Consider the following 27,409-nt stretch of genomic DNA (forward strand, 5'->3'; position numbering starts at 1 on the left):
GGAAGCTAGTATAATTGCAACATTTGAAAGGCATCTGAATGGGTACATAAATAGGAAGGGTTTAGAGGGATATGGGCCGGGTGCTGGCAGGTGGGACTAGATTGGGTTGGGATATCTGGTCAGCATGGACGTGTTGGACCAAAGGGTCTGTTTCCGTGCTGTACATTTCTATGACTCTGACTGTTGGAGTGAATCTTTACAGAGGTGTCAATTGGGAGACAGGAGAGCCCGAGGCACGTGGCAACTTTTATTCACGTATCAACTACAAGGAGAGGCCAAAGACGACTTTTGAATCTGACCTTGACACAAGGGTTCAATTCCCCTCTTAATCTGCAGCTCAAATTGGAAGAAAAGTCAATGACACTCTAATTTCACCTTCAAGTGAAATGTATTTTGTGTTTTTCTTGTAACATTGACATAGTGGCACATATTCCTCATGCATACTACTGGTTAATTAGTGCTGGGTTGTTCAACTTTGATAAGGTTCCCAGGACATCATTCAGTTAGGAATCTTGTTGCTGTGATCTGAATGGGCCCCTTTTGGTATATGGGAAACTTGTGATCTCTTATCTCTCAATTATGATGTCTGTGTCTGCTATTTTGTACAGGACTGTAACAGAATTGTCTTTGAGTTTTCTCACCATTCCAACTCTCGTAGCTGTTGTCCTTGATAAGAGATAGGGAGGCCCCTTTCTATTTTAAACCTTTCTTTCTAATATTTTAGTGATTAATATATTTCTTGCTATGCCATCTCTGAATCTTATTTTGATAATCTGAAAGATTATCTTGAAGAATCTTAATTAAAACCTACTTGTCGTATTATAACTGATTAGAAAAAGACTTGAATAAATAATTGATATGAAATGTTCTTATCTTTAGGATAGCAAAAAATCCTACTATGGTGTAAACACAGCTATTGTTTTAAGCCCTGAGAGCACAAGCCTTTCCCACAATCTCTTGTTCCTGCTAAACATGTACTGCAAAGCTCGTTAGGGTTTTTTGTCGGCTTCTTTAGGTGTACTGTCATGTGACGGCCTTAACACTATGTAATAACATCGACTGCGATCATAACCTATGACGTGCTATTTTCAGATAACCCTATTTCCATAGTGTTGGAATAAATTCAGTATATGCAGTCCAGGAATGTTCCATTAACCTATTTTACAATCAAATTATCTTCATCTCAGATTATCTTACTAAAGGTTTAACTCATTAAAATATTTTGTCAACGTAAGATTGTGATGCTATGAAATGCAACTTTTCTTTGAAGGGACTTGCTTTAAACGTTTGACAGCAAATGTGAGCCTGGCATAGTTCCTCCATGTCTGATTTATCTTTTCTCATGCAAAAACTTAATAGTTTTGCTGTCAAGATTCATTTGTTTCATTAACATAAAACAAATAAGATCAATTTCTTTGTTCACGAGGTTGGGTATAATTGGCAAAGCTATAAACATCTGTTTTTTTAAAGCTTCAGCAACCCAAAACTTCAACTAATATTGTTGAACTTGCTGCTAACGATACAGTCTAGACTTGTCAAATGACCAGTCAAAATTGTCGTCTGTCCTAATTAATGCAGTCGGGTCTGCCTTTGGACCTAACCTACATTAAAAAATAAAGGTTTTTGTTGCTCAGTTATTGTCAGTGTCCTGTGTGCAGTAAAACATGAACAGTTGCAATCCAATTCACAATACCCATAGAGTGCACAGTTTTAATTTGTTACAAATTGGCTTGCTTACATAAAAATCGCAAGTGGTTACTTGTGTAGGAAATGGAAATTGATTGGTGTTGTAGAATGTTGTAGAATTCATCTTTCCTGAGATGAATAGTAACAAGATTGTTAGAATAGAGGAGAAGGAATAGTACCTTGTTTCTCCCCTTCACTCTGGAAACACTTGCATCCCCTGCTTTGCAGCTGTTACAGAGCTGGTGCTGACATGGTGGGACAAACCTCTTTTTGTAAACCAGGCAAAGTATTATGTTCAGTATTTGACAGTCACTATTTTCTTATTTTTATTAAATAACACCACTTAGTTCCTGGAAGTAAGGTTATGGAAAACATAGAAAATAGGAACAGTTGTAGGCCCAAAGGACTGCAGACTGCTGGAAATCACAGCAAGTCAGCCAGCATCCATGGAGAGAAAGAGCAAGCTAATGTTTCGAATGTGGATGAGTCTTCATCGGAGCTAATGTCAAGTGTGGAAGAGGGGTGTCGGAGAGAAGAACAAAACCTATTCAGGGTGGGCATTCCACAAAGAGACGAGGCACTTATGGGCCATCTGGCCCACCAAGTCTGCTATGTTATTCAGTATGATTACGGCTAATTCTCAACACTGTATTTCTGTGTCCCCTTGGCAACTGTAAAATCTAGAAATTAACTGTTTCTTTCTTAAATAAATTCAGTGACTTTGCCTCCATGACCTTCTGGAGGCCTCACTTTTTTGAGTGAAGGCCTGCCAGTCTGAAATGTGCTAATGGACATCCTGAGACAGTGAGACTGTTATTTCCATGTAACTGAATGGTAGCAGAAGACTATGTCTCAATCTAAATTCTGTTTTCATTTTTGTTCCAGAGGTTCTCCTCCTATACCCAGCACTAGTAGTTCCAGTCTAACCAATGATGTGAGCAAACAGACAGGACCTAGAGATATTTCAGCAGTACCACGACCAGGAGCTGGTGCCACTGGAGGGCCGCAGTACACTCCACATTCTCATCAGTTTTCACGAACACGAAAGATGTTTGATAAAGGTCCAGATCAGGTAAGAACCTGTTGGATATGTTGCATAGAAGGTAAAATGGCTCACAGCATTGAAGTAAGTTTTTTTTTATTGAATTTAAGTAGCACACCAACAAAGGAAATATAGTATTTGAGGATGACTGAATGTTTGGTTTGAGAGGAAAGTGCTCCAGGAAGTTCTTGAAGAAAACGTTGCTAAGTATTATCATCGGCCAAGGAAGGTTCATGGCTCCCATGCTGTCTTTTTTTAAAACAAAACCTTCTCATTAAATTGCAAATTTCATTTCATTTTTCTCCTCTTCAGTACATGGCTGCCACATTTGAATTAAATTTCATTTTCTTGATCAAAAATGAAAGAGATACATTTATTGAGTTTTATTGTCCAAAGTAAAAATGATATGGATAACAAAGGCATGGGTATTGAAGTTACATCAGGGATAGAAGGTCAGGGAAGGAGGCGTATTTAGCCCAGACGAGAAGAATAAATGGCAGCAGCAATTTTTTGAGTCCTTGATTGCAAGAGTAAAACCTGAGCCACAGTTGTTTCACTACTATCCTCTTTCCTTGTGAAGCTTTCATATATACTGGATTTCTCAGTCAACAAAAGGTTTTTCCAAGTTGTTTTCCTTTCCAGCACTAGTTTGGTAAGATTTGGGAGGGGAGCTTTCCATATCCTTGCTGTTGCTTTCTCTTTGTTGCTCAAAGTTTTGTTTGTATATTTCAAGTCAAGTTCCATTTTTCTTCTAAGCTGAAAGTTCCACAGGTAACCTTTCATCTCCACATTTGATATTATGTCAGTGAGAGTAATTTCTTGACACCACTAATGGTTGATCATTTTTTTCACTGTGATTGTAGCAAAATGTGGAGTTGCTGGCATTGGAATGGGGTGGACAGTGTCAGAAGTCACATGATACCAGGTTATAGCCCAATGGGTTTATTTGAAATCACAAGCTTTTGGGATGCTGCCCCTTAATCGGGTGAAGCCCACTTCACCTGATGAAGGAGCAGCGCTCTGAAAGCTTATGAGTTCACACAAACCTGTTGGACTATAACCTGGTGTTGTAACAAAAGGGGTCCCAGGGCGGGGATTCCTGATCTCAGTGCTTTTATAGCTGCATGTGTGATGCCAATGATTGGGTGACGAGAGTGAAGGTTCACAGAGACCATAGTTGGAGAAGCACTAAGCTGATGGAGCATTGTGCTAGAGCTGATTTAGAGAGGGTTTTTTTTTAATCATTCATTTGTGGAGTGCATGTCGTTGGCTGGCCAACATTTATTGCCAGTCCCTAGTTGGCCTTAAGAAGGTGGTGGTGAGCTGCCTTCTTGAACAATTGTAATCCATGTTCTGTGGGTAGATCCACAATGCCATTAGGGAGGGAATTCCACGATTTTGACTCAGTGCTAATGAAGTAACAATGATACATTTCCAAGTCAGGATGATAAGTGACTTGAAGGGAACTTGAAGTGGTGGTCTTTCCATTATCTGTTGCCCTTCTAGGTGATAGTAGTTGTGGGTTTGGAAGGTGCATCTGAGGATCTTTGATGAAATTCTGCAGTGCATTTTGTTGATAATACACACTATTGGCTACTGAGGATGGAGGAAGTAGATGTTTATGGATGTAGTGCCAATCAAGCCAGCTGCTTTGTCTTGGCTAGTGTCAAATTTCTTGAGTGACATTCTTTAGGAAGTCAGGAGGTGAGTTGCTCGCCACTGTACGTAGCCTCTGACCTGCTGTTGTACCCAGTATTCATGTCATGAGTCGAGTTGAGTTTCTGGTGAAGATTGCTGAGATTGCTTCAGCCTTATCTTAGGCTCTTCCATCGTTGATTACAGGAATTTTTTTTGAGCCTCCTCCTTCAGTGAGTTGTTTAATTGTCCACCACTATTGATGACTGGGTGTGGCAGGACAACAGGACTGAGATCTGATCTATTAGCTGTAGGATAGCTTTGCTGTCACTTCCTGCTTATGCTGTTTGGCATGCAAGTAGTTCTGTTTGGTGGCTTCACCAGGTTGACACCTCATTTTCAGTATGCCAGTGCTACTCCTGGTCTATTCTCCTGCACTCTCCATTGAACCAAGGTTGATCCCCTGGCTTGATGGTAATGGTCGAATGGGGGATGAGGCCATGCTGGGCCATGAGGTTACAGATTGTGCTGGAGTACAATCCTCTGCTGCTGATGGCCCACAGCGCCCCAGTCTTGAGTTGGTAGATCTGTTCAAAGTCTGTCCTATTTAGCACAGTGATAGTATCACAAAACACGATGGAGGTTATTTTCACTGTGAAGGCGGGACTTCGTCTCCACAAGAACTGTGCGGTGGCCTCTCTTACCAATGCTGTCATAGACAGGTGCATCTGCAACTGGCAGATTGGTAAGGATAAGGTCGCATAATTTTTTCCCTTGTTGGTTTTCTCACTACCTGCTGCAGACTAAGTGTACCAGCTTGTCCTTTAGGACATGACCAACTTGATCAGGTAGGGAGGGGAGGTGCTCTCAATTATTTTGAGAGTTTTCCTATCAAAGCATTGATGGACTGCAAGATAAAACTGGTCAGTGAACTAGCTTCTTGTTGAGCTGAATTTGGTGTGGGTCTAGTTAAAGGCAGCAGCATTTTGGTTGGGTTTGAGGTTAAGGAGATTTGAATATGACCAGGGGAATGCTGGATTAACTGAGTCCTTGAGTTTAAAAAAAGCATATGGGTTGAGACAGGGTTAGGCAGAGGTGCAGAGATGGATGATGTTGAAGAGTAGAGTTTGTCTTTGCACAGGAAGTTTCACCCAGGAGCGAACTCCAGATTTATCTTTGCCACATCTTGAGTGCTGAGGTATTTAGATGTTAATTAAAAAGTGTGGTTTGAAATCCTCACCCGTGGTTCAGGCTGCTGTCTTCCATGTGCATATACTTCTCTTCCTCTCAATGATTAAACTAAATTTCTGTTGAGAGCAAGTGGCAAATCTAATGAGTCATTTCTTTTATTCCTTTGGCTGAGGTATTGTTACAATCTTTTACTTTGTCAGTTGTGTAATGTTTGTATTTTTTAAATTGACAGCCATACAGATTATTCTGAAAAGCAAATGGCTTGAGAGCTATTTATTACTCTCTGCATAGTTCTGATTAAGCAGAAATGGAAATGTGTGAGGCGATACTTTTCTGGAAAAGCTTGCTTTCCCTCTGAGATACTGAAAGGGAGCAATCTTTGACAATCTTTTCTTTTTGGCAAGCACACAGTGTGTTGATATATAGTTGCATTATATTGTCTAATGGAGCCATAATGAAAATAATGTCTGGCTTGGTTTCCTCACCCCATCACCAACATTGGCAAAGACCCAATGAACAATAGGATCTATTTTGTATCCTAATCCATAAATTTGACTTTTTCAAAGAATTGAAGCTTAACCAATGAGAGCTTGGAATTTTGTTTAGATTTTAAAAAAGGTTCAAGTTTGAAATTAAAATAACAGTTGAAGATAATTACACTGATTAAGGGGAAAAAAAGAAGTGATGCTTGATCTTATGGGCTGTTAGAAAATATTGTTTTCTGTTTAAAAATACATTGGTAGCACTAACCATTATAATGCCCATCTAATTTAATCAAAATATTGTGTTTTTGTTAAAGCAATAAAAAGTCCTGAACGTCTGAGTTACAGATTCGGTTATCATTGGATGCCTGACTAGTACTTTGATAAAATACATCAATGTGAGTTGTTGAAGAGGTGTTTCTTCGTCAACTGTTGTGAATAACTGTTTAGACGACCACAGAAATAATCTATTTATTATTTTAAAATGCAGAGAATATTTTGTGCAACTTTGCAAGGTTCTTGAATCAGAATTGCCTTTAGTAGATTTTATGCAGTCAACCAAAGTTAGCAAAAATGATTGATAAAGTGTAGTGCTGAGTTCAGTGACAATTTATTATATTACAACTCAGTAATTCAGGGTATCGTGATGCAAATGCAGTTCTCGGTGGAGAGTCTAAAATTCCTGCTACATCAATTGTTAACAAGAACAGTTGCAGTTGAATAAAGCATCTCGTGTGATATATATCAAGATTGCAAGAGCTGGCATTTATACGTCTTTCACAACCTTCGGAAGTCCAAAATAACTTTGCAGCTACAGTAACGTTGCTGTAAAAGAGAAACCATGTCAAGCAATTTACACACACAAACAACAGTCGTAAAAAATGATCAGACTATCTGTTTAGACGATTGAGGGTTGAAGAAGTTGGCCAGGACATTAGGAGAATTCTGTTCCTCCGCTTCATATAGGACCACAGGGTCTTTCACAACAGCCTGACCGAACAGATGATGCCACTTTTAAAAGTATTTCCGATTAGTGCAGCACTCCCTTGCTACTGCAATGCAGGGTCACTTTACATTATGGACATAAACCTCTGGAATGCAATTTAAACCCATGACTTTGTCACTGAAACCAGATTTCTACGTCAGAGCTAAGGGCAATACCTTCAAACCCAGAATTCATTATTTTAACAGATTTGATTTCCCTTGAACAACATTGTTTATTGGAAGATTGCAGTTTAGCAGTATATTGCCTTCATTTGAGCATTTAGTAGTTCCAAATTCTTGTGGTTTATGTGCACCACTAGCATTTGTCTAAGTGAGCATGCCTAGACGCATAATTTTGCATATCACGGTTTGTCTTTTTCTATGTCCATAAGAACATAAGGTACAGGAACAAAATTAGGCTATGCGACCAATCACGTTTGGCCACCATTCAATCGTGGCTGATATGATTCTCAACTATGTCTTCCTGCCTTCTCCCTGTAACCCTTGTTCCCATTACTATCTCTAGGAGCAAATTACTGCAGATGCTGGAATCTATACAGGAAACAAAAAAATGCTGGAAATCACAGTATGTCAGGCAGTATCAGTGGAGAGATAACAAGCTAACCTTTTGAGTCTAGATGACTCTTCATCACCAGCTCTGATGAAGAGTCATCTAGACTCAAAACATTAGCTTGCTCTCTCTCCATGGATGCTGCCTGACCCGCTGTGACTTACAGCATTTTTTGTTTTCAATCTATCTTTGTCAGTGTCATCTCATCTCATTTTGCAAACTTTATTTGCCCATTTAAACAAAATAAATGGCAGTGTAAACTAGTATGCCGTGAGGATTATGTTGCACGATGATGAATTTGTACGAGTGAACTATGTTTTGCCATTCATTAAAAGGTAAATTCCATAAAGTCTGTGCATGGCTGAAATGGTTCCGTATGTTAAGAAAAGCAGCAAAAGTATATTGCAGAGGAAATGGGAATGACATTTCCTTGTGAGAAAGACAATATTGGAAATGCAGAACAGGTTAATCAGCCTGTCAAGGATGTCCTGAAGGGTTATGTCCTATGCATTCTCCTTTCTTTCGCCTTCTGAAGCTAATTGACCTGCTGTTGATTTTCTTGCTGTTTTCAATTTCAAATTCACAGGCTTTTCTTATTTTCATCAATTGTCACCATCTGTTCTGGTTTTAAGGTGATGTGGAAGGCAGTGAAAGAGTGGTAGTAATGTCATTTGATTGGTAATCCAGGGTCCCAGACTAATGTTCTGGGGACATGGTTTCTGAGGAAGGGTCACTGGGCCTGAAACATCAACAGTAATTCTCAGTCAGAAGTAACAGGTTACGATCCAACAGGTTTATTTAAAATCACAAGCTTTCAGAGCAGTTCACCTGATGAAGGAGTAGCGCTCTGAAAGTTTGTGATTTCAAATAAACCTATTGGACTGTGATCTGGCATCGTGTGACTTCTGACTTTCAGTCAACATCCTGATTTTCTATCCACAGATGCTGCCAGACCTGCTGACCTTTTCTAGAATTTTCTGTTTTTGTTTCTGGGGACATGACCCTGAATCCCACCAGATGGTGTAATTTGAATTCAATAAGCATTGGGAATTAAAAACTGGTATAACAACAGCCAAGAAACTGTTGTCGAATGTTGCAAATATCCATCTGGTTCTCTAATGTGTTTTCGGGTTGCAAGTCTGCTGTCCTTGCCTGGTCTGGTCCACGTGTGTCTGCAGACTCTCAGCAATGCAGTTGACTCTTAACTGTCCTCTGAAATGGCCTAACAAGCTCCTCAGTTAAAGAGGAATTAGGGATGAGGAATAAGCGCTCACCCAGCCAGTGATGTCAACTCCTGTATATGAATAAAAAAAAACTCGCTTTTGTTGTTAAAAGCTTGCTTTGACTTTGATTTAAGGAGTAAGTTTTTAGATAGACTGTACCCTCATTATCACAAGATATTCGAAAGCCACCTTGTCTCTTGCAGTTCTTGTGTGAATTAAGTATCTGAAAAGACAGGAAATGATGCATTATGCCCGAAATATGTTCGCAAGCAATCTGAGCATTTAGAAATGAGGGCTGATTATTACTGGACTGTTAACCCAGAGACCCAGGTAATGTTTGAGGGATCTGGGTCTGAATGTCACCAAGGCAGATCTGGAAGTAAGAGTACAATGATGAGCATGAATCCATTGTCGATTGTTGGGGAAAACCTATCTGGTTCACTAATGTTCTTTCGGGAGGGAAACTGCCATCCTTACCTGGCCTACATGTGACTCTCGACCCACAGCGATGCAGTTGACTTTTAACTATACTCTGGGCATTTAGGATCGGTAATAAATACTGGCCAAGTCAGCAATACCCTGTAAATGAATAATTTTTAAAAAAAAAATTCTTGGTATGGAGCATGTATTTACCCTACTTAAAATCCAGGAGACTAGGTGCAGATTCCCTACTGAAAATGTCTGGACTGCCCCCATTTTGTGCCCAGAGATATTGCTGGAGTTTAACCAGCAAAATGCACACACCTTATCAGCCGGTTGGAACTGCCCCGAGCCATTAGGACAGTCACTTCATGAATGTGCTGTGGTTTAACTCAAAATGGAAGAATCACGTTGTCTAAGCTGCAGCATTAAACTTTGACCATTATGGTGCATAATTAGAATTTTTTTATATTTACAGACTGTTGAAGATTCGGAGGATGGAGTTGGACATAAAAGTTTCATGTCTACAACTATGCAAACGGGTTTCTGTGATTGGAGTGCAAAGTATTTCGCACAGCCAGTGATGAAGGTACTTGAGTTACATAATGACTGATTTCTGATATACTTATAAATATAAGTTATTTATTAAACACTAAAGTAAATGCAATTTAAAAATATGGAAGAATGTTCCTTCTAGCAGAGTAAGTAGGGCTAAACCGTCTTTGATACTTTTATTTGAATGACCTTAACAACCTTGAATGATTCTTATTTCAGTTCCATTAACAGCTTGAAATCAATTGTTCCGCCTACATTATTCCAAAATTTAATTGCAGTGATTTTGCTTTAGATATTTTCTAATGAATCTGTTCAGATAATTTTTTTGTTTTATTCATTTAATGGCTGTGTGTGTCACTGGCTAGACCAGCATTTATTGCCCATCTCTAACAGCACAGAGGGCAGTTAAGAGTCAACCACATTGCTGTGGGTCTGGAGTCACGTGGAGGCCAGATCAGGTTAGGATTGCAGTTTCCTTCCCTAAAGGGCATTAGTGACCCAGAAGGGTTTTTCCAGCAATTGACAATGGATTCATAATCATCATTAGACTCTTAAATCCAGATTTTAAAAATTGAATTCAAATTCCATCATCTGCCATGGCAGGATTTGAGCTCCGGTTCCTATAACATTATCTGGGTGTCTGGATTAGCAGTCCAGCAATAATACCACTCTGCCATTGCCTCCTCCATTACATACCTCTGGAGCAGGTCAAACCTAGGTGTCTTGGTCCAGAGGTAGGGACATGACCATTGCACCACAAAAACCCTCTAGTGATTTTCCTGTAAATGGTCTTTGGTTTAAAATGCTTTGTATAAAAAAGAAATGTTTCTGAAAACTCCCCCAAATGTTTCTTGTTCTTCTGTAACACAAGTGTGGTTAGCTAATACCCATCAATGTCCATGATATAAATGGGAATGTTTGTCCCTTACTTTTAACCTGGGAATGTTTGTCCGTTGATTTGCAAGAAAATTTGATTGCCAGTGTGGATACAGATGGCATGGTCTGTGAATATGAGTTCAAATTCCACCACAGCACCTCCTAGTATTAAAATTCAAATTGATTAAAATCTGGAGTTGAAAGTAGTCTCAGTAATGGTGAGTATGAAACTATGATAAACTGTCAAAAACAGTCCATATGGATCACTGATGTCTTTTAGTGAAGGAAATCTGCCATCCTTATTTGGCCTGGTCGACTTGCAACACCTGATTAATGTGGTTGAGTCCTATCAGCCCTCTGAAATGATCTTGCAAGCCTCACTTCAGACGTCGTTTGAGATCAGCAGCAAACATTGTCTTTGCCATCAAGACGTACGTCCATTGAAAGAATAAAGAGAAAATAACAAAAGCTGACATCCAAAGTCTGCCAGTTAATTGCATCCTTTTTTTGCTTATGGTTAACCTTTTTCAAGCGCATCTTTCCCAGCAGTCAGAAAAAATAGTAGTCACCTCAGACTCAATGGTCCAGGTATACTTGTGGTCAGAGAATTATTAGATTAGATTCCCTATGGTGTAGAAACAGGCCTTTCAGCCCAAAAAGTCCACACCAACCCTCCAAAGAGTAACACACGCAGGCCTCTGCTCTTCCCTCTAACACAATGGGCAATTTTGCATGGCCAATTCACCTGACCTGCACGTTTTTGGATTGTGGGTGGAAACTGGAGCACCTGGAGGAAACCCACACAAACAAGGGGAGAATGTGCAAACTGCACAGAGACAGTCACCCGAGGCTGGAAATGAGCCTGGGACCCTGGTGCTGTGAGGCAGCAGTGCTAACCACTGAGCCACCATACCGCACCTAAGTGGGGCGTAGATTGGAGTTGCACATTGGGACCACGTGAATCCCCCCCACCCCCCCTCCGATGCTGCTAACTCTGTGGGAATTCTCTGAGAAATTGAATTTTCTGAAGACCAGTTCCCCTCCACGTGGAAGTCTAAGTACACTAAGGTCTGAACCAACAAGCCCCTTCCCCCACTACAAACCAAATTGCTCTCCAATACATCTATACTAACCAGTTCTGATCAATAATTTAATTTGCTAATCCTTGATTAGCTTATCCTCAGACTGCTGAGTGAGCGAATAAACTCCTGCCCAATCAGCAAGAAAGCAACCAGGCCACAAGGTATGCACAAAATATTGGTCACAAATTGGATACAAAAAGCATAATGGACTCGTAACGATATAATCAGAGTTACTTGGCAATTTAGGACAGATCTTCAATGGACTGATTTACTTGACAAAACGAGAGTCAGCGGTTACACAGGCAATTCCATTGTACACTGTAAATCAGTTCAAGTGGATGCTTAACTCTAACAGTAACCAGACTGTGAGATTGTAAATTGATTAAATTATTTGTAAAGGTGTCTTCAGTCAATGTTTAGGGCATTGTTTCTACACAATTTATTAAGCTGTTTTGCCATGGTTACTCATCTTTGTTCCTTACTTTACATGAAATACAAGTAAGACCATTGCTGTATTTCTGCTTTGTCTCTTCAGTATTAATTTGGACACCACTTAGGGCAAAATTTCTGGCTACTGGTTCTCTCCAGTGTTTGGGGAGTCCCTCAAAATATTCTGAGAGTGCTGTGTAAGTCACCTTAGTCTCTTTTAGTTCCATGAAAAACTATCTATCCCCTGAGTCTTTGCATTCCACCCAAATAGCCTGTTGCAACTTCTGCTTTATTAATATCAAGATCCTTGCTTTTTACTGGGACTCGCTCCACTTGGGGAGAGGAAACTGCTCCTATGTTCTCTTGTACATAATCTATGAGGAGCAAATGCTGATCAGCGAGATGAACTTAATATATTTACACGCTTCATTTTACTTTGTTGCAAGTTTCTTTGGGGAAGGTGCATAATGTTTGTTGTTTCACCATTAAACTGTGTAAACTGGTAAATTATTGGAAGATACCTTCCATTAGTTGCATCAGGTGCTTGGAAGCACAAGGTGGTCACTCCACTTTGAGATACCAATAGAAAACCAGATTGCTTGCTGGTACACAAAGTTTAAACTTGTTTCCTTATTGTGACTCAAGATAAATTAATCTCTCAAATGCTGGGTTTCCCAGTTGTAGTACAGCGTCCCTTTTCCTTTTCAGCAGGGAAGGAATATTCTTGTGTGTAGCAGCAATGTACAGAATAATTTTCTCATTTATTTAGTCACTCAAGTGGTCACGAATAAAATAAATTTAAAAGTGGTCATTGCAACCTTATCCTGAATGCAGGTAAAGTCTCCCCATGTTATGGATTTGATTCATTTTACTTCAACAATGTGAAGAATAGAAGCATCAAGTTCTACAAAATAATATAGCACATTGAACCTTCAAAAATATTTCAATTCTTCAGATTGTATTGTTATGAAATTTCAAACTGCTCCAAGATAAAACATTGATTTGAAGCAATAAAATTTATGTGGTCCATCTGGTATTTTTTCTGAAGGTTTAATATTGTACGAAAGATGGAAATACAGTTCATATGTTAATTCATATGTATCAATAAAGCTAATATAAATTCAATGTTACCATATTGTATGAAGTTAAATATTAAATGTGTTCATATTGATCACTGTCATGTTCAAGCAAGCTAATCAATTGTTTTGACATTTGATTGCAAGTTGTAATCATGGTGGTTGTCAATATCTCTTGCCCACATCCTTCCTGTACTCTTCACGATAGGTCAGAACTAACATCTTGAACTGATTGCTTTCCATAAAAGTAGTTTGTCAAATGTGGCTGCTGTGACAGGAACATCAGGCATTCAGTGTTTACTCGGTGCAATGATCATAGTAAATCCATGGTGTGCTGCAGATTACCAAGCTCGGAAGGAGAGAAAAGACAAAGGTTCTTATTCCTTGTCTCAGCCGAACAATTTATGCTGCATTTAGGTGCTTATAGACTTAGATTAGTTTTGGATATGCCTGTGATATTTCTCACAGTGAGGTAGCTGATTGGTATTCATTTGTATTGGTTTACAATACTCCATTACTGTGCTTATCTCTGTTGTGGAGCTTTGCTGTTAATTGAGCTTTTTCTCTGTTGGTTTTCAGATATTTTCAACGATACTGTCCAGAGCTGAATTATTAGACTGTACAGATTATGTTCTTCGATTAAGTTGCTTGAGAAGCATTAAAGGATTATTATTACAAGTGTGTCATGATTAGTTGCTACTCTTTAATTGCTACTGACAAAATCACATTCTTATAGCTCTTATGAAAGCTACGTGACCTTGCAAGTTTATTAATTATGGCGCAGAACCCAGGTTTCTCCTGCTTTTAGTAAAATGAGCTCAGATTTTTCAATTAGTGCCCAGGCTTTTATGTGAACACATCAGAAGAAAATGGAAATCTCATTTTCATTACCAACTATCTTTCAAAATTATGGCAATTGCATTTTTGAACTTTTTTTTAAATATCACAAATCTAAATTCATGGATAATATGTAATGAGAACAGCATGTATTTCTCTGGTGAGTACCTGTAGTGTGGTATTACTGCTGGATACGTTCACTCAAACTTCTAATTGATGCAGGTAATCATGTTGTCTAATTAAAGAATAATCACATAATTATGATTTAGTTGAAAAAAGTATTGAGATATGCAAAATATTTTGAATAGTTTCCTCTAGTTTTCTCTTTTGCTTCCTCTTGTATCACAGATGTGATACTGCAGGGCAGGAGTAGATGTTGAAAGTGTCAGATTGTGCATTTGATCTGCAAACCTTGTAACTCGTGCTTTGTTGGAGGACCTTGCAGACGTCATTCACTTATTAATTATTTAATCCAGTTTGTGGAGGCGAGGTGGTAAATTTGTACAGCCAATTTTTTTGCATTTAGTTAGTGGACTCAGAGTTTTCCAATTCTGAATTTAAAACCCTTGCACGTGAAAGTTTTTAATTTGTGTTCTAAACAAAATTTATTGTAGCCGTTAAGATGGTAACTGTTTCTTTCAAATTATGTTGTAAATATAACATAATTTAAAAGAGATGGTTACCATCTTAATGTATATTGTATGTTACCATCTTAATGCTGCTGTATTCTTTTAGTGCTCTGGCTTTTCAAGATGGAACGATATGTTTATTCTGTCTGCATCAATAAAGATTATATAGTAAAGGACTTGTGAAAACCTGTAATGTGGGGGTTAAAAAATGTTTACGTGTTCTGTATGTCTAGTTCTTGGTTCATGTGTTTTAGAATATGTCTTTATTTTCAAAATAAGCTTGTTTGTATGTGAAGAAAGTCAGATTAGAAGAGATTGCGAGCTATAAATTAACAACGAATGCAAAGTGCTGCAGAAACCCAGCAACTGTGGAGTAAGCAATAGAGTTAATGTTTGAGTCCAATATGGCTCTTCTTTTGTTCTGAAGACTCATAAAGAACTCAAACTTTTATCTCTTTCTCCTTCTCCACAGATGCTGCCAGTTATGCAGCTTTCCAGCATCCAACATATTTTGCTTCTAATAAATAGCAGGTGGACTTCACTAAAGAACTGTTGGCATGATGATTGTAAGATGTGCAGTTAAGACTGGTGTTTTTTGCCTTAGGAAAATTAATTAAAAGCATCCCATAAACACCAAAAGGTGGTTAAAAACCCAATTATTTTAGATTTTCAAATAATTTGTAATTGTGGATAAGTAAAGGTTTGTGGGCAAACCAGCTCAGACAGTGACATGATGAGTGACTCTGATTTCAATATATCTTTGTTGTAAAAGATAGTTGTTGTTGGGACCTTGTGGCTTGCAACTCAGAGAAGGCAGTAAAATTAAGTGATTGTTAGCTGAGCCTATGGTGTGAGCAGAGTAAAAATCATAACTGCTTCTTTGACTATATAGAAGATGAGTGAGGCTTAATCTCTATTTGCATTTTGTGAGGAAATAGACACTGGGAGATTTCCTTGTCCAAAACTAATGGAAGAACCTACAGTAGTCTGCCACACAGTCTTGTATAAAAGATAACAATGGACAGGTTTGCTTCAATAATTGGAAAACTAACAAAAAAGGGACTGAGTCATTCATTTACCATGTTTTGAACGTGCAAGGTTTTCTTTGAAAGCTAGCTGGAATGAACGAGAATTAACAATAGTTCCCCGAAGACTCTGACAACCTTAGGAGTTGTCCTTTACAGAAATAAATCATTTCAGTAAGTACACAAAACAATAAGGGTCATAACCATAAGTTACACGTTCAGATTTACTTCTCACTTCCTTCAAGAATTCTCTTTTAGATGCATAAATCTTAAAATGATTTAATTATGTAGAAGACAGCTCCCATGTCCTGTAAGCAGTAAAGGTTCCAACCCTTATTGTTTTATATACTTACTAAAGATATAAAGATTTTGATTTTTTTTAAAAATGAAATCTTGTGGCATCGTTGTAAATTTCTTTTTAAAGTCATTAGTCTCAAACACAAAAAGGTAGTATCCAAGTTCAGGGACCGCAGATGCTAGAGTTCAGAGTCGTGAGTGTGGTGCTGGAAAAGCACAGCAAGTCAGGCACCATCCAAAGAGCAGGACAATCAACGTTATAGGCAAAAGCTTTCGACAGTGTACAAGTTCATCCAGCAATAGAGAAGGCAAATGGAATTCAAAGAGAATGACGTGTAAACATAGGGAGCTTTGATCAAACTATGCAAGGCACTTGTCAGCTGAAGTACATGAGCAGTTTTAGGTCCCTAAAGAAAAAATATGCTGGCCTTGGAGGCATTCCAGAAAAGGTTCAACAGGCTGATGCTGGATATGGAGGGACTGTCGACTGCTCTGAGTTTGAGTTTGGTTGGACCTGTATTCTTTAGAGTTTGGAAGAATGGAAGACAACCTTATTGAAACATTAAAAATTCTTGGGAGACTTAATGGGGTAGATGTGGAAAGGTCTCTCCCTTTGTGAGAGAGTCTAGGACCACAGGGCATAATCTCAGAATAAGGGTTTGTCTATTTAAGACACACGAGAAATAATTTCTTCTGAGGGTAGTCAGTTAGTGGAATTTTTTTACTGCAGTTGGTTATACAGCCTGGGTCATTAAGGGGAGATAGCCTTCAATTTCCTTGCTGAGTTTTAATCAATGAGGAAAATGTAGGAAAGTGAAATTGAGGGAATCTCATCTTCCGCTTAGGAACCCTCCAACCACAAGGGATGAACTCAGATTTCTCCAGTTTCCTCATTTCCCCTCCCCCCACCTTGTCTCAGTCAAATCCCTCGAACTCAGCACCGCCTTCCTAACCTGCAATCTTCTTCCAGACCTCTCCGCCCCCACCCCACTCCGGCCTATCACCCTCACCCTGACCTCCTTCCACCTATCGCATTTCCAACGCCCCTCCCCCAAGTCCCTCCTCCCTACCTTTTACCTTAGCCTGCTGGACATACTTTTCTCATTCCTGAAGAAGGGGTTATGCCCGAAACGTCAATTCTCCTGCTCCTTGGATGCTGCCTGACCTGCTGTGCTTTTCCAGCAACACATTTTCAGCTCGGAATCTCAGATCAGCAATGATCTCATACAATGGGATAGCCATCTTGGAAGGCTGAATGGCCTACTTCTGCTTTTTAAAATTCATTTGGGGGATAGAAGCATCGCTGGCTGGCCAGCATTTATTGTGATGATGATGACTGCTTATGGTAACACAAGAAGGCATTTATCAGGCCTTTTTCTGTGACCTCAGAAATTCCAAACAACTTTACATCGAACAATGTACTTTTCGAAACGTTACCACTATTCTAATGAAAGCAGCTAGATTTGTCCACAACAAGCTCCCAAATACAGAATGGTGGTGATCACCAGATATTTAATTTTAGCAATATTGAAGGAGCGCTAAGTATTGGCACGGACACTGGGGGAAACTTTTGATGTAGTGCTAGGAGATCTTATATGTCCACTGAAGGAAGTGGACAGGAGCTTAGTTCAAAGTCTCATCTGAAAGGTGGGTCACATAGGTATAGATGAAGTGTTCTCCCACATGCTTTAAATCTGATGTTGTTTCATTGACTGTGGGACACTGTATCTTGTAAAAATTACTGAAGCATTTCCATCAAAAATGTTGCATTTCATTGCAAGTTGCTCAGTGCTATTATTTTTGAGTGATTTGTTTACTGTAGTGCAAATGCATGGTTGCTAGCCCAGCATCTTGCAAACAGAATTTGTAAGTTATTTTCAAACACGTTTGTTTTGAAGTGTTTGCAACAATTATTGAAGCGAGCTTTGGATATAGAGTTCCACGCTGCAGTTCTAGTCCTTCTGATTTATTTCACCATTTCCACCTGTGTGTATATATAATGGGACACTGCATGGGTAACATTCCAAAATTGCAAAAGCAATCCTTCCAGTCCCGATCATAGAATCCCAACATTGTGGAAACAAGCCATTCAGTCCAACAAGGTCCACACTGACTCTCCAAAGAGCATCCCACCAGACTTGCCCCCCCCCCTCCCCCCTACCCTATCCCTGTAATCCTGCATTTCCCATGGCTAATACACCTAATTTACACATCTCTGGGCACTATGGGCAATTTAGCATGGCTAATCTACCTCACCTGCACATCTTTGGGCTGAGAGAGGAAACCAGAGCATCCGGAGGAAATCCACTCAAACATGGGGAGAATGTGCAAACACCACACAGACAGACAGTCGTTGCTGCAACAATTCTTTTTGTCCTGATTGCTATTTTGCTATTCACTTACTTGATAAGTTGTTCAGTGATTTCAGTCTGCAAATTTTATTCATTTGAAGTATTCCATATTTTAAAAATAGAAATAGGAGCAAGAGTAAGCCATTTGGCTCTTTTGAGCCTGGTCCTTCATTCATTCTGATCATGGCTAATCATTCAACACGATAGCCTATTCCTACTATCCCTCGAGATCCCTTGATCCATAAGTGTTATGTTCAATTCCTTCTTGAAATCTTGCGCTGTTTTGTCCTTGACTGCTTTCTGTGGTGGCAAATTCCACAGGCTTATCACCCTGTGGGTAAAAATGTTTCTTCGAATCTCATTTCTAAATATTTCCCTCCTATCCTGAGACTGTGACCGCTGGTCTGCATTCCTGTTATTGTGAAAATTTTTCCTGTATCTATCCTGTCTGGTCCTGTTAGAATTTTAAATTTCTAATTGGTCTGAACTCCAAATATGTGTCCAACATTGTCTCATATGTCAGTTCTGGCATCCCATGCATCAGTCAGGTAATCCTTTGCTAAACTCCCTTTATAGCAAAAATGTCCTTCCTCAGCAAAAGAGACCGAAGGTGCAGTCATGTTCTGTTGAGCTCTGATGTAAATCGAGATCTCTTAGACATTATAATTGAGCTATTCCTAATTTTATCTTCGATATTTTTTTCTCAGATTTTCTTGCGAGCTCCATGTCCTGTTTCTAAATCTCATGCTCTTTAAATTTGAGTATAGACTGCATGTTCTTGCTCAGAAACTCACTCATTTTGACAAATGTTTCTTTGTTTCTCAACATTTTTCAAACAATGTATTTACTTTATGTTAATTGCTTTGATCTTGCAGCATGCAACTAATAATAAGACAAATCTTGGTGCATTCAGTTCAAGAAATTTGAAGCATCTGATTCACAGGAAGTGTAGAAGTAAATATTGTTTTGAGGCTATTTTGTGCTGTATTCCTAGACCTCCCTTGGAATTAATTAATTAGAGTTCATTCAGAGTTACATTCTTGTTGTGGGAATGTTACATTTGAGGGAGAAAATTATTTCCTGATGTCATTTGAAAAACTCATCATGTTTATTGACAGTGAAATAAATTATTTTTAGTTCATGAAAAACAGTGTTTCCTTTACTCTCTGCAGATAGAGTTACCTAAATCTGGGCATGCATCACTGTGAGGTGGCCATGGTGTTTTTTTTAAAATAATTTTTCAAAACCTTGAAGTTTAAAATTCAAGATTTATATCTTGATCTCAAACCAAAGCACAGTCTTTTTATAACTTTCTAGCTATAGGGCTTTGGGTTGGGGATTGCAAATAATAACTACTTAAACAAATGTACTTTGAATTCCCCTCAGGTTCTGTGTGTAATTTGCGGTCACAGTACTCAGGGAGTTAAATAAAACCAGTCCATTGGTTTTCTCCCAACAAACTGAAGTAGTAAAATACAGATCTTGTAATTGGTTCTGGCTGAGTGGGAGATAGGAGGTGTAAAATCTATGGTGTGTCATGATCCTAATCATGTAACACTATTTCAACGCCTACATTGCCTCAGGAGTTCGCAAGCAGCACTGTTTACTGGAAAGTGATTTTGAAGGGAAAAAGACTGCAAATATTATTTTTATGTAATGAAATTTTATTTCTATTGTGTTGTTGATTTTCTTAATTAGCACTTCAGTAAACTTTGAGGTTGTGACTTCAGTGTATTTGGAACATTTTTGCATATTTTTTTGGTAAGAAAGCTCATAAAAACACAGCAGGTGGATGTTTTCAAATATATGTTGTGCATAATTTCCCTATAAGTATATGTCTATTCCAGGTTCCATCAGGCCCAGGTTCAAGTCTCACCTTCTCCAGAGGCGTAATATCTCTGAGTGGGTTGTTCAGGAAATATTTACAATTTCAAATAGCATCTCTAGTCATGCAGTTACAATACAACATGAGCTTAGTTTGTATTTACATCCAACGCCATTATATTCTGTTCTTTATACTGTCTTGTGTACTTTGAAATTAGTAAAGGTACTACTTAATGTTGCCAAATTGACTCAAAACAGCGGATGTAAAGGTCTATTTTTAAAGGAAAATCATGAAAACTATTGTTGTTCTCTGCTCTGTTGGATTGTACATTTCATAAAATACAAAATACTGCAAATCTAAGAAAGCAAAAATCTTTAATTATTGAAATTTCCCCCCCCCCCGTCAGAATACAGAAGCTGTGAACATTCAGAACAGTGAACAGGTTGACTAACAGATGTGGTATTTTGACAAATTGCTTGTCATATTTATGTTGATCAGAAAAATAACTGCAGCTATAAAGGAAAAGCAGGGAATATTCAATGCTGCTCCAAATATACAGAAACATGGGGTGGTCAAGTACTGCATTACTGCAGTCCTAAAGATATTGCATGGTGGGTTTCATCGCTTGATAATAAATATTGAAGTTACAATTGGAAAACTATGACATTGAGTAACCTAGTGTGCCTGTGGAGCTGCAGTGTCACAATGCCTCAGTTTCAGAAATGTGCGACAAGTGCTGATCTCAGCATGCTGCGCATTCACTCCGGCTGAACCCGTGCCAATACTGAAGCTACGGTGACTTGCACAAGTACAGCTGCACGATTAAAATTGGAATACTGTAAGAAGAAAGTCAGTATACATTGATCTTTTCCTAGAACTGCAGTCTCGTGTAAATGGTTTGTACATCATTTATAACTTACTGCAGGACAGCTTTCATCTGGACACTCAGCACATCCACTTTTGTCATTATGGTGTAACTCTTGACAAATAATGTCTTTTTAATGTGGCCACTAGTTGTTGAGGATAGTAAGTCAATTCCTATTTCTGTAGTTGCAAATTGCGCACCTGGTGAAGTGACCAACAATGATTGTTGAGCAGTTTATCTCCATGTTACTTTTTATTTTCCTTCAAATGTCCAGATCAAAAATTCCATTGTTTAAAGGATCAATTCTACTGGCCTTTAATATTTCTAAATTCAAGACTGTTAATGTTGAGTTGTAAACAAAACAAAAAGGCTTTTTTTATTGCCCGTTTTTGCCTTTTTCTTAACTTAAAGAACCTCTGAAGGGGAGAAAAGCACCCATGTCAATCCCTGGAAGGATAGAGACATGCATGCTGAAGTACCTCGCCATGCCTGTCTTAATCTGTTGGAATATTTAAGCAATACGTTTAGGTTGAGTCTGTTGGTGGTTGTAGATCAATAAAGAAATGAGGCTGTTGTGCTGGAGGATGGCATTGCTAAGTAAGAGTATTTTTTACATCTTTGGCAGTTATGTGTGAAAACCTACTTGTCATTTGTCGTATTCTCAATCTTTTTGAAGATGATGGAAGTTGGGAAGAAAATTTTCCATCTTTGAGTAGACTATCAGTTTGGATGAAAATGACACTGAATTGCTGAGATATTTGTATCATCGATAGTCGCAGGTGAGGTGCCAGAAGACTGGAGGTTGGCAAACGTGGTGCCACGGTTTAAGAAGGGCGGTAAAGACAAGCCAGGGAACTGTAGACTGTTGAGCCTGATCTCGGTGGTGGGCAAGCTGTTGGAGGGAATCCTGAGGGACAGCATGTACATGTATTTGGAAAGGCAAGGACTGATTAGGGATAGTCAACGTGGCTTTGTGCATGGGAAATTATGTCTCTCAAACTTGATTGAGTTTTTTGAAGAAGTAACAAAGAGGATTGATGAGGGCAGAGCAGTGGATGTGATCTATATGGACTTCAGTAAGGTTTTTGACAAGGTTCCCCATGGGAGACTGATCGACAAGGTTCCCCATGGGAGACTGATCAGCAAGGTTAGATCTCGTGGAATACAGGGAGAACTAGACATTTGGATACAGAACTGGCTGAAAGATAGAAGACAGAGGGTGGTGGTGGAGGGTTGTTTTTCAGACTGGAGGCCTGTGACCAATGGAGTGCGACAAGGATCGGTGCTGGGTCCACTACTTTTTTGTCATTTACATAAATGATTTGGATGCGAGCATAAGAGGTACAGTTAGTAAGTTTGCAGATGACACCAAAATTGGAGGTGTAGTGGACAACGAAGAGGGTTACCTCTGATTACAACAGGATCTTGACCAGATGGGCCAATGGGCTGAGAAGTAGCAGATGGAGTTTAATTCGAATAAATGAGAGATGCTGCATTTTGGGAAAGTAAATCTTAGCAGGACTTATACACTTAATGGTAAGGTCCTAGGGAGTGTTGCTGAACAAAGAGACCTTGGAGTGCAGGTTCATAGCTCCTTGAAAGTGGAGTCGCAGGTAGATAGGATAGTGAAGAAGGCGTTTGATTATGCTTTCCTTTATTGGTCAGAGTATTGAGTACAGGAGTCGGGAGGTCATGATGTGGCTGTACGGGACATTTGGTCAGGCTCCTGTTAGGATATTGCGTGTAATTCTAGTCTCCTTCCTATCGGAAGGATGTTGTGAAACTTGAAAGGGTTCAGAAAAGATTTGCAAGGATGTTGCCAGGGTTTGATGATTTGAGCTACAGGGAGAGGCTGAACAGGCTGGGGCTGGAGTGTCGGAGGCTGAGGAGTGACCTTATAGAGGTTTATAAAATTGAGGGGTATGCATTGTGTAAATAGGCAAAGTCTTTTCCCTGGGGTGGGGGAGTCCAGAACTAGAGGGCATAGGTTTAGGGTGAGAGGGGAAAGATATAAAAGAGACCTAAGGGGCAACTTTTTCACACAGAGGGTGGTACGTGTATGGAATGAGCTGCCAGAGGATGTGGTGGAGGCTGGTACAATTGCAACATCTAAGAGGCATTTGGATGGGTATATGAATAGGAAGTGTTTGGAGGGATATGGGCCGGGTGCTGGAAGGTGGGACTAGATTGGGTTGGGATATCTGGTTGGCATGGACGGGTTGGACCGAAGGGTCTGTTTCCATGCTGTACATCTCTATGACTATGCTCGCTCCTATATCATGGATCCAGAAATTGGGTGGTCACTCAGTCTCATCTGATCGATTTAAGGAGGATAAGAATACAGGCCTTAACCCCTGTGTACTAACATTTTTCAGGCTTCATCCCATTCCTCTCCAACTGTGAGGGGTTGGGAATTCAGCTTGTGATTGTGCTTTAGAGATATAATTATGAATTTGTGCCTTTGTACCAACCTATTGAGTGATGGAATGAATACTTGGAGTGTAGGCCTGAGTGCAAAAAATGCAATTTCTGTGTCACAGCTCACTGATGAGTCTATTGACATCCCTGTTTTCCTTATCGTCTTCAGTAATGAAATGTTCTTGCAGTTGATGTTGAAATATGCGTACTTTTCTATAATTATTGTGAAGCCATGAGATAATTTTGTCCAGGATGTTGAGCCTTATAAAGGGCTTTAAATAAAAAAGACATCCATTGTCATAATCTTTGAACGAGTTGACTTGACCAAGATGTTAGCATTGACCTTTTGAGATTTTGTTCAAGGGTGCACTGAGTTATAGAATATGATGCCACAAAAATATTCTGTGAAAAATAATTTAAATTTTTTTTGGAAAAAAAAGACATGGTTTTCATCCAGACAGAATAGGTAAAGTATAATTTTTTGCAGATGGTATTTTGATAGCTGATAAATAGAGAATGTACCATTGCAGTGCTGTCATGGTTGCAAATTTATGTAACTATTGTAAAATATTCATGAAAAGGGATCTTAAAGCACTGAACTGAAGCAGCTCTGAGCATTGCATAAGTCGAATGAAATGCTTCACCACGTACTATCTGAAATAACAAGAATAGAGTGCACCCTTTGCCAGCAATCTCAGTTTTTTAAACACCATGTTCGAGAGGAGGGAATGGCATGATGGTTTTGTTTCTGAATTAATAATTGAGTAAGGCTCAGGGAACCGGGTTTACATCCCACCACATCAGAGTGTGGAATTTGAATTCAATAAAAAGCCTGAAGTTAAAAGTATCGTGATCATAAAACCATTGTTGATTGTCGTAAAAAACCCATCTGGTTCGTTCATGTTCTCTAGGGATGGAAAACAGTCATCCTTGGCTCATCTGGCCTATATTCGATTCCATCGTCACAGCAGTGTGGTTGACTCACACCTGCCTCTGAAATGGCCTAGCAAACTATTCGGTTGTATCAATCGCTAAAAAATCCTCAAGGAATGAATCTAGACAGACCACCTGGCATCAATCTAAGCACCAGAATTAACAATGAGAAACTCAACCCTACAAGTAATGACAATTAGAGGCTTGTGCCAAAATTTGAAGAGCTGTCTCTCAGACTGGTCAAGCAACAGCCTAACATAGTCATACCCATAGAATTGGGTCTTCCACGATGATTGAAACAAAATTACCACCATCGCTGGGTATGTCCTTGCCCAATAACTGGCAGACCCAGTGGAGGTAGTGGCACAGAGAGACACAGTCAAGCAGGAGTTACCGTGGAATTTCTCTGGACCTTGAAGTCTCATGGCATCACATCAAATATGGGCAAGGTAGCTGCCTGCTGATACCAATGTACCACCTGCCCTCAGGTAATGATCAGTCATCCTCCATGCTGAACATCACTTGGAGAAGCACTAAGGGTAGCAAAGGTGCAGAATACACTCCTGGTGGGGACCATCAGTGTTGATCACCAATGTGACACTATCACTGTGTGCTAAATGGGGTAGACTAGAAAAAGCAACTCACGTCTGACCACCCATAATATACTGTGGGCCATCAGCCGAATTGAGATCCCGTACAATCTGTAAACTCGTGCCAGGCATATCCCCATTCACATCAACCCTAAAGACTGCAGCTAGGCATGTCAGGAGCAACACCAGACATATCAAAAATGAAGGTCAACCTCGTGAAACTACAAAAAGGACTATTTGCATGCTGATTTAGCATGAGCAGCAAATGATAAAGCTAAGCGATTCTACGACCAATAGATCAGAACCAAGTTCTGTAATCCAGTCACATCTAGTGATGTGGTTGTGGACAGTTAAGCAACTAATTGGAGGAGGAGGAGGAGGTCCCATAATGATCCAACACATCACTACAAAAGGTGAAGCTGAAGCATTTGCAGCACCCTTCAGCCAGAAAATTGATGACCAATGTCAGCCTCCTCCAGAGATCCCCATATCACAGATCCCAGTTCAGGCAATTCCGTTCACTCTATATGGTATTGAGAAATGGCTGGAGGGACTGGATACTGCAAAGGATATGGACCTTAATAAATACTCCCTCTGGTTCTTTTTCTCCTGGTGTGCTGACCTCTGAAATCCATGCACTGCAGCAATCTCTGAAGTCAGAAGTTGATTGGCGGCACACTAAATTGCATGCATGAACAGCAAAGAGGCTGCACTGCACAATGTTCTGGCAATAGTGCTGAAGACAGGTGCTCCAAACATAGCTGCAGCTCTTGCCAAGCTGTTCCAGTACTGCCACAACATTGGCATCTACCCAACAATATGGAAAATTGCCCTGGTATGTCCAGTCTACAGACTTCAAGATGAATCCAACCCCGCCTATTAGTCCAAAAGACCAGGAGATAACGCCATTGAATTAGTTCTGCCATTGAATTTATGGCTGATATGTTTCTCAACGGCCTTCTCCCTATAACCCTTGATCCCCTTTCTAGTAAAGAACCTAACTCTCTGTCTTAAAGACACTGTGGCAATGAGTTCCACAGATTCACCATTCTCTGACTGGAAAATCCTCCTCATCTTAGTTCTATCAGGTCCTCCCTTCACTCTGAGACTTGGGTCCTAGTCTCTCCTACTAGTGATAACATATTCTCCATGTCCACTTGATTCAGGCCTCTCGATATTCTGTAAGTTTCAATGAAGTCCTCCCTCATCCTCCTAAATTCTATTAAGTAGACCTAGAGCCCTCAACCACTCTTCATATCTTTTCATCCCTGGGATCATTTTAATGAATCTCCACTAGACACCTTCCAGCGCATCCTTTCTTAGAAGCAGGGCTCAAAACTACTCTCAATATTCCAAATGCAATCTGACCAGAGCAGCACATCCCTGTTATATTCTATCCCCTCGAAATAAATGCTCACATTGCATCTGCTTTCTGAACTGCGTGTTAACCTGAAGAGAATCCTGAACAAGAAATCCAATGTCCCTTTGTGCTTCAGAGTTCCCAAGCCTTTCCTCATTTATAGAATAGTGCATGCCTCTATTCTTCCTACAAAAGTGCACAACCTCTCACCTTCCCAAGTTGTATTCCACTTGGTCTGTTGCAGTCCACTTTTAATCATCACAGGTGTGGTAAGGGATTGATAACTGTGCTATCAAGCAACACATACTTTGGAATAACTTGACCACAGATACTCACCCATCATTTTGGCTTCCACCAGAGTCACTTCGCTTGGATCAAATGTGGGCAGAAAAATCTGAATTCCAGTGGTGAGGTGAGAGTGATTGCCATTCACATCAAGGTCACGTTTGATCGAGTGTGGCATCAAAGAACCCTGACAAACCTGGAGTCAGTGAAAATTGGGTCGAATACTCTTGACTGGTTAGAGTTGTACTTAAGATGATTGAGGTAGGTGGAGGTCAAGCATCTCCACTCCAGGAAGTAGAACATAGAACAGCACAGGGAGAGACCCTTCAGCCTACTATGTCTGTGCCGACCATGATGCTCTTGTAAACTAATCCCATCTACCTGCACAATGTTCTGTATCCCTCTATTCTCAGCCAATTCATGTCTGTCTGAATGCCTCAAACTTTGCTATTATATCTGCTTTTCCCACGTGCCCAAGCCTCAAGCTCAAAGTATCTACGACTATCTCTGTAGGAGTTCCTCAGGTTAGTATTTTCAGCCCAACCATCTTCAGCAGCTTCAACAATAACCTCCACTCCATTATTAGATTCACTTTTTATTTTTGTTTCATGGTATGTGGGTGCAATGGGATGGCCATTAGATCTGGCCTGAGCCCTACTTGCTCTTGAGAAGGTGGAGGTGAGTTGCTTTCTTAAGCTGCTGCAGTTCATTGGATTTGAGTAGACCTGCAATGTTATTAGGG

At 39.7% G+C, this 27,409-nt stretch overlaps 1 protein-coding gene across 1 annotated transcript in view; it reads left to right on the plus strand.

Moving 5' to 3' along the window:
* The window catches only part of rptor (regulatory associated protein of MTOR, complex 1), a 392,084-nt gene that overhangs the window by 289,275 nt on the left and 75,400 nt on the right, over nucleotides 1-27,409 (plus strand). The window contains exons 23-24 of the mRNA XM_072558758.1: nucleotides 2,572-2,758; nucleotides 9,713-9,823. Of these exons, the coding sequence (XP_072414859.1) occupies nucleotides 2,572-2,758; nucleotides 9,713-9,823 (298 nt within the window). The remainder of the gene's footprint in view (nucleotides 1-2,571; nucleotides 2,759-9,712; nucleotides 9,824-27,409) is intronic.

This window comes from Chiloscyllium punctatum, chromosome 39, assembly GCF_047496795.1.
Source record: "Chiloscyllium punctatum isolate Juve2018m chromosome 39, sChiPun1.3, whole genome shotgun sequence".
NCBI lineage: Eukaryota > Metazoa > Chordata > Chondrichthyes > Orectolobiformes > Hemiscylliidae > Chiloscyllium > Chiloscyllium punctatum.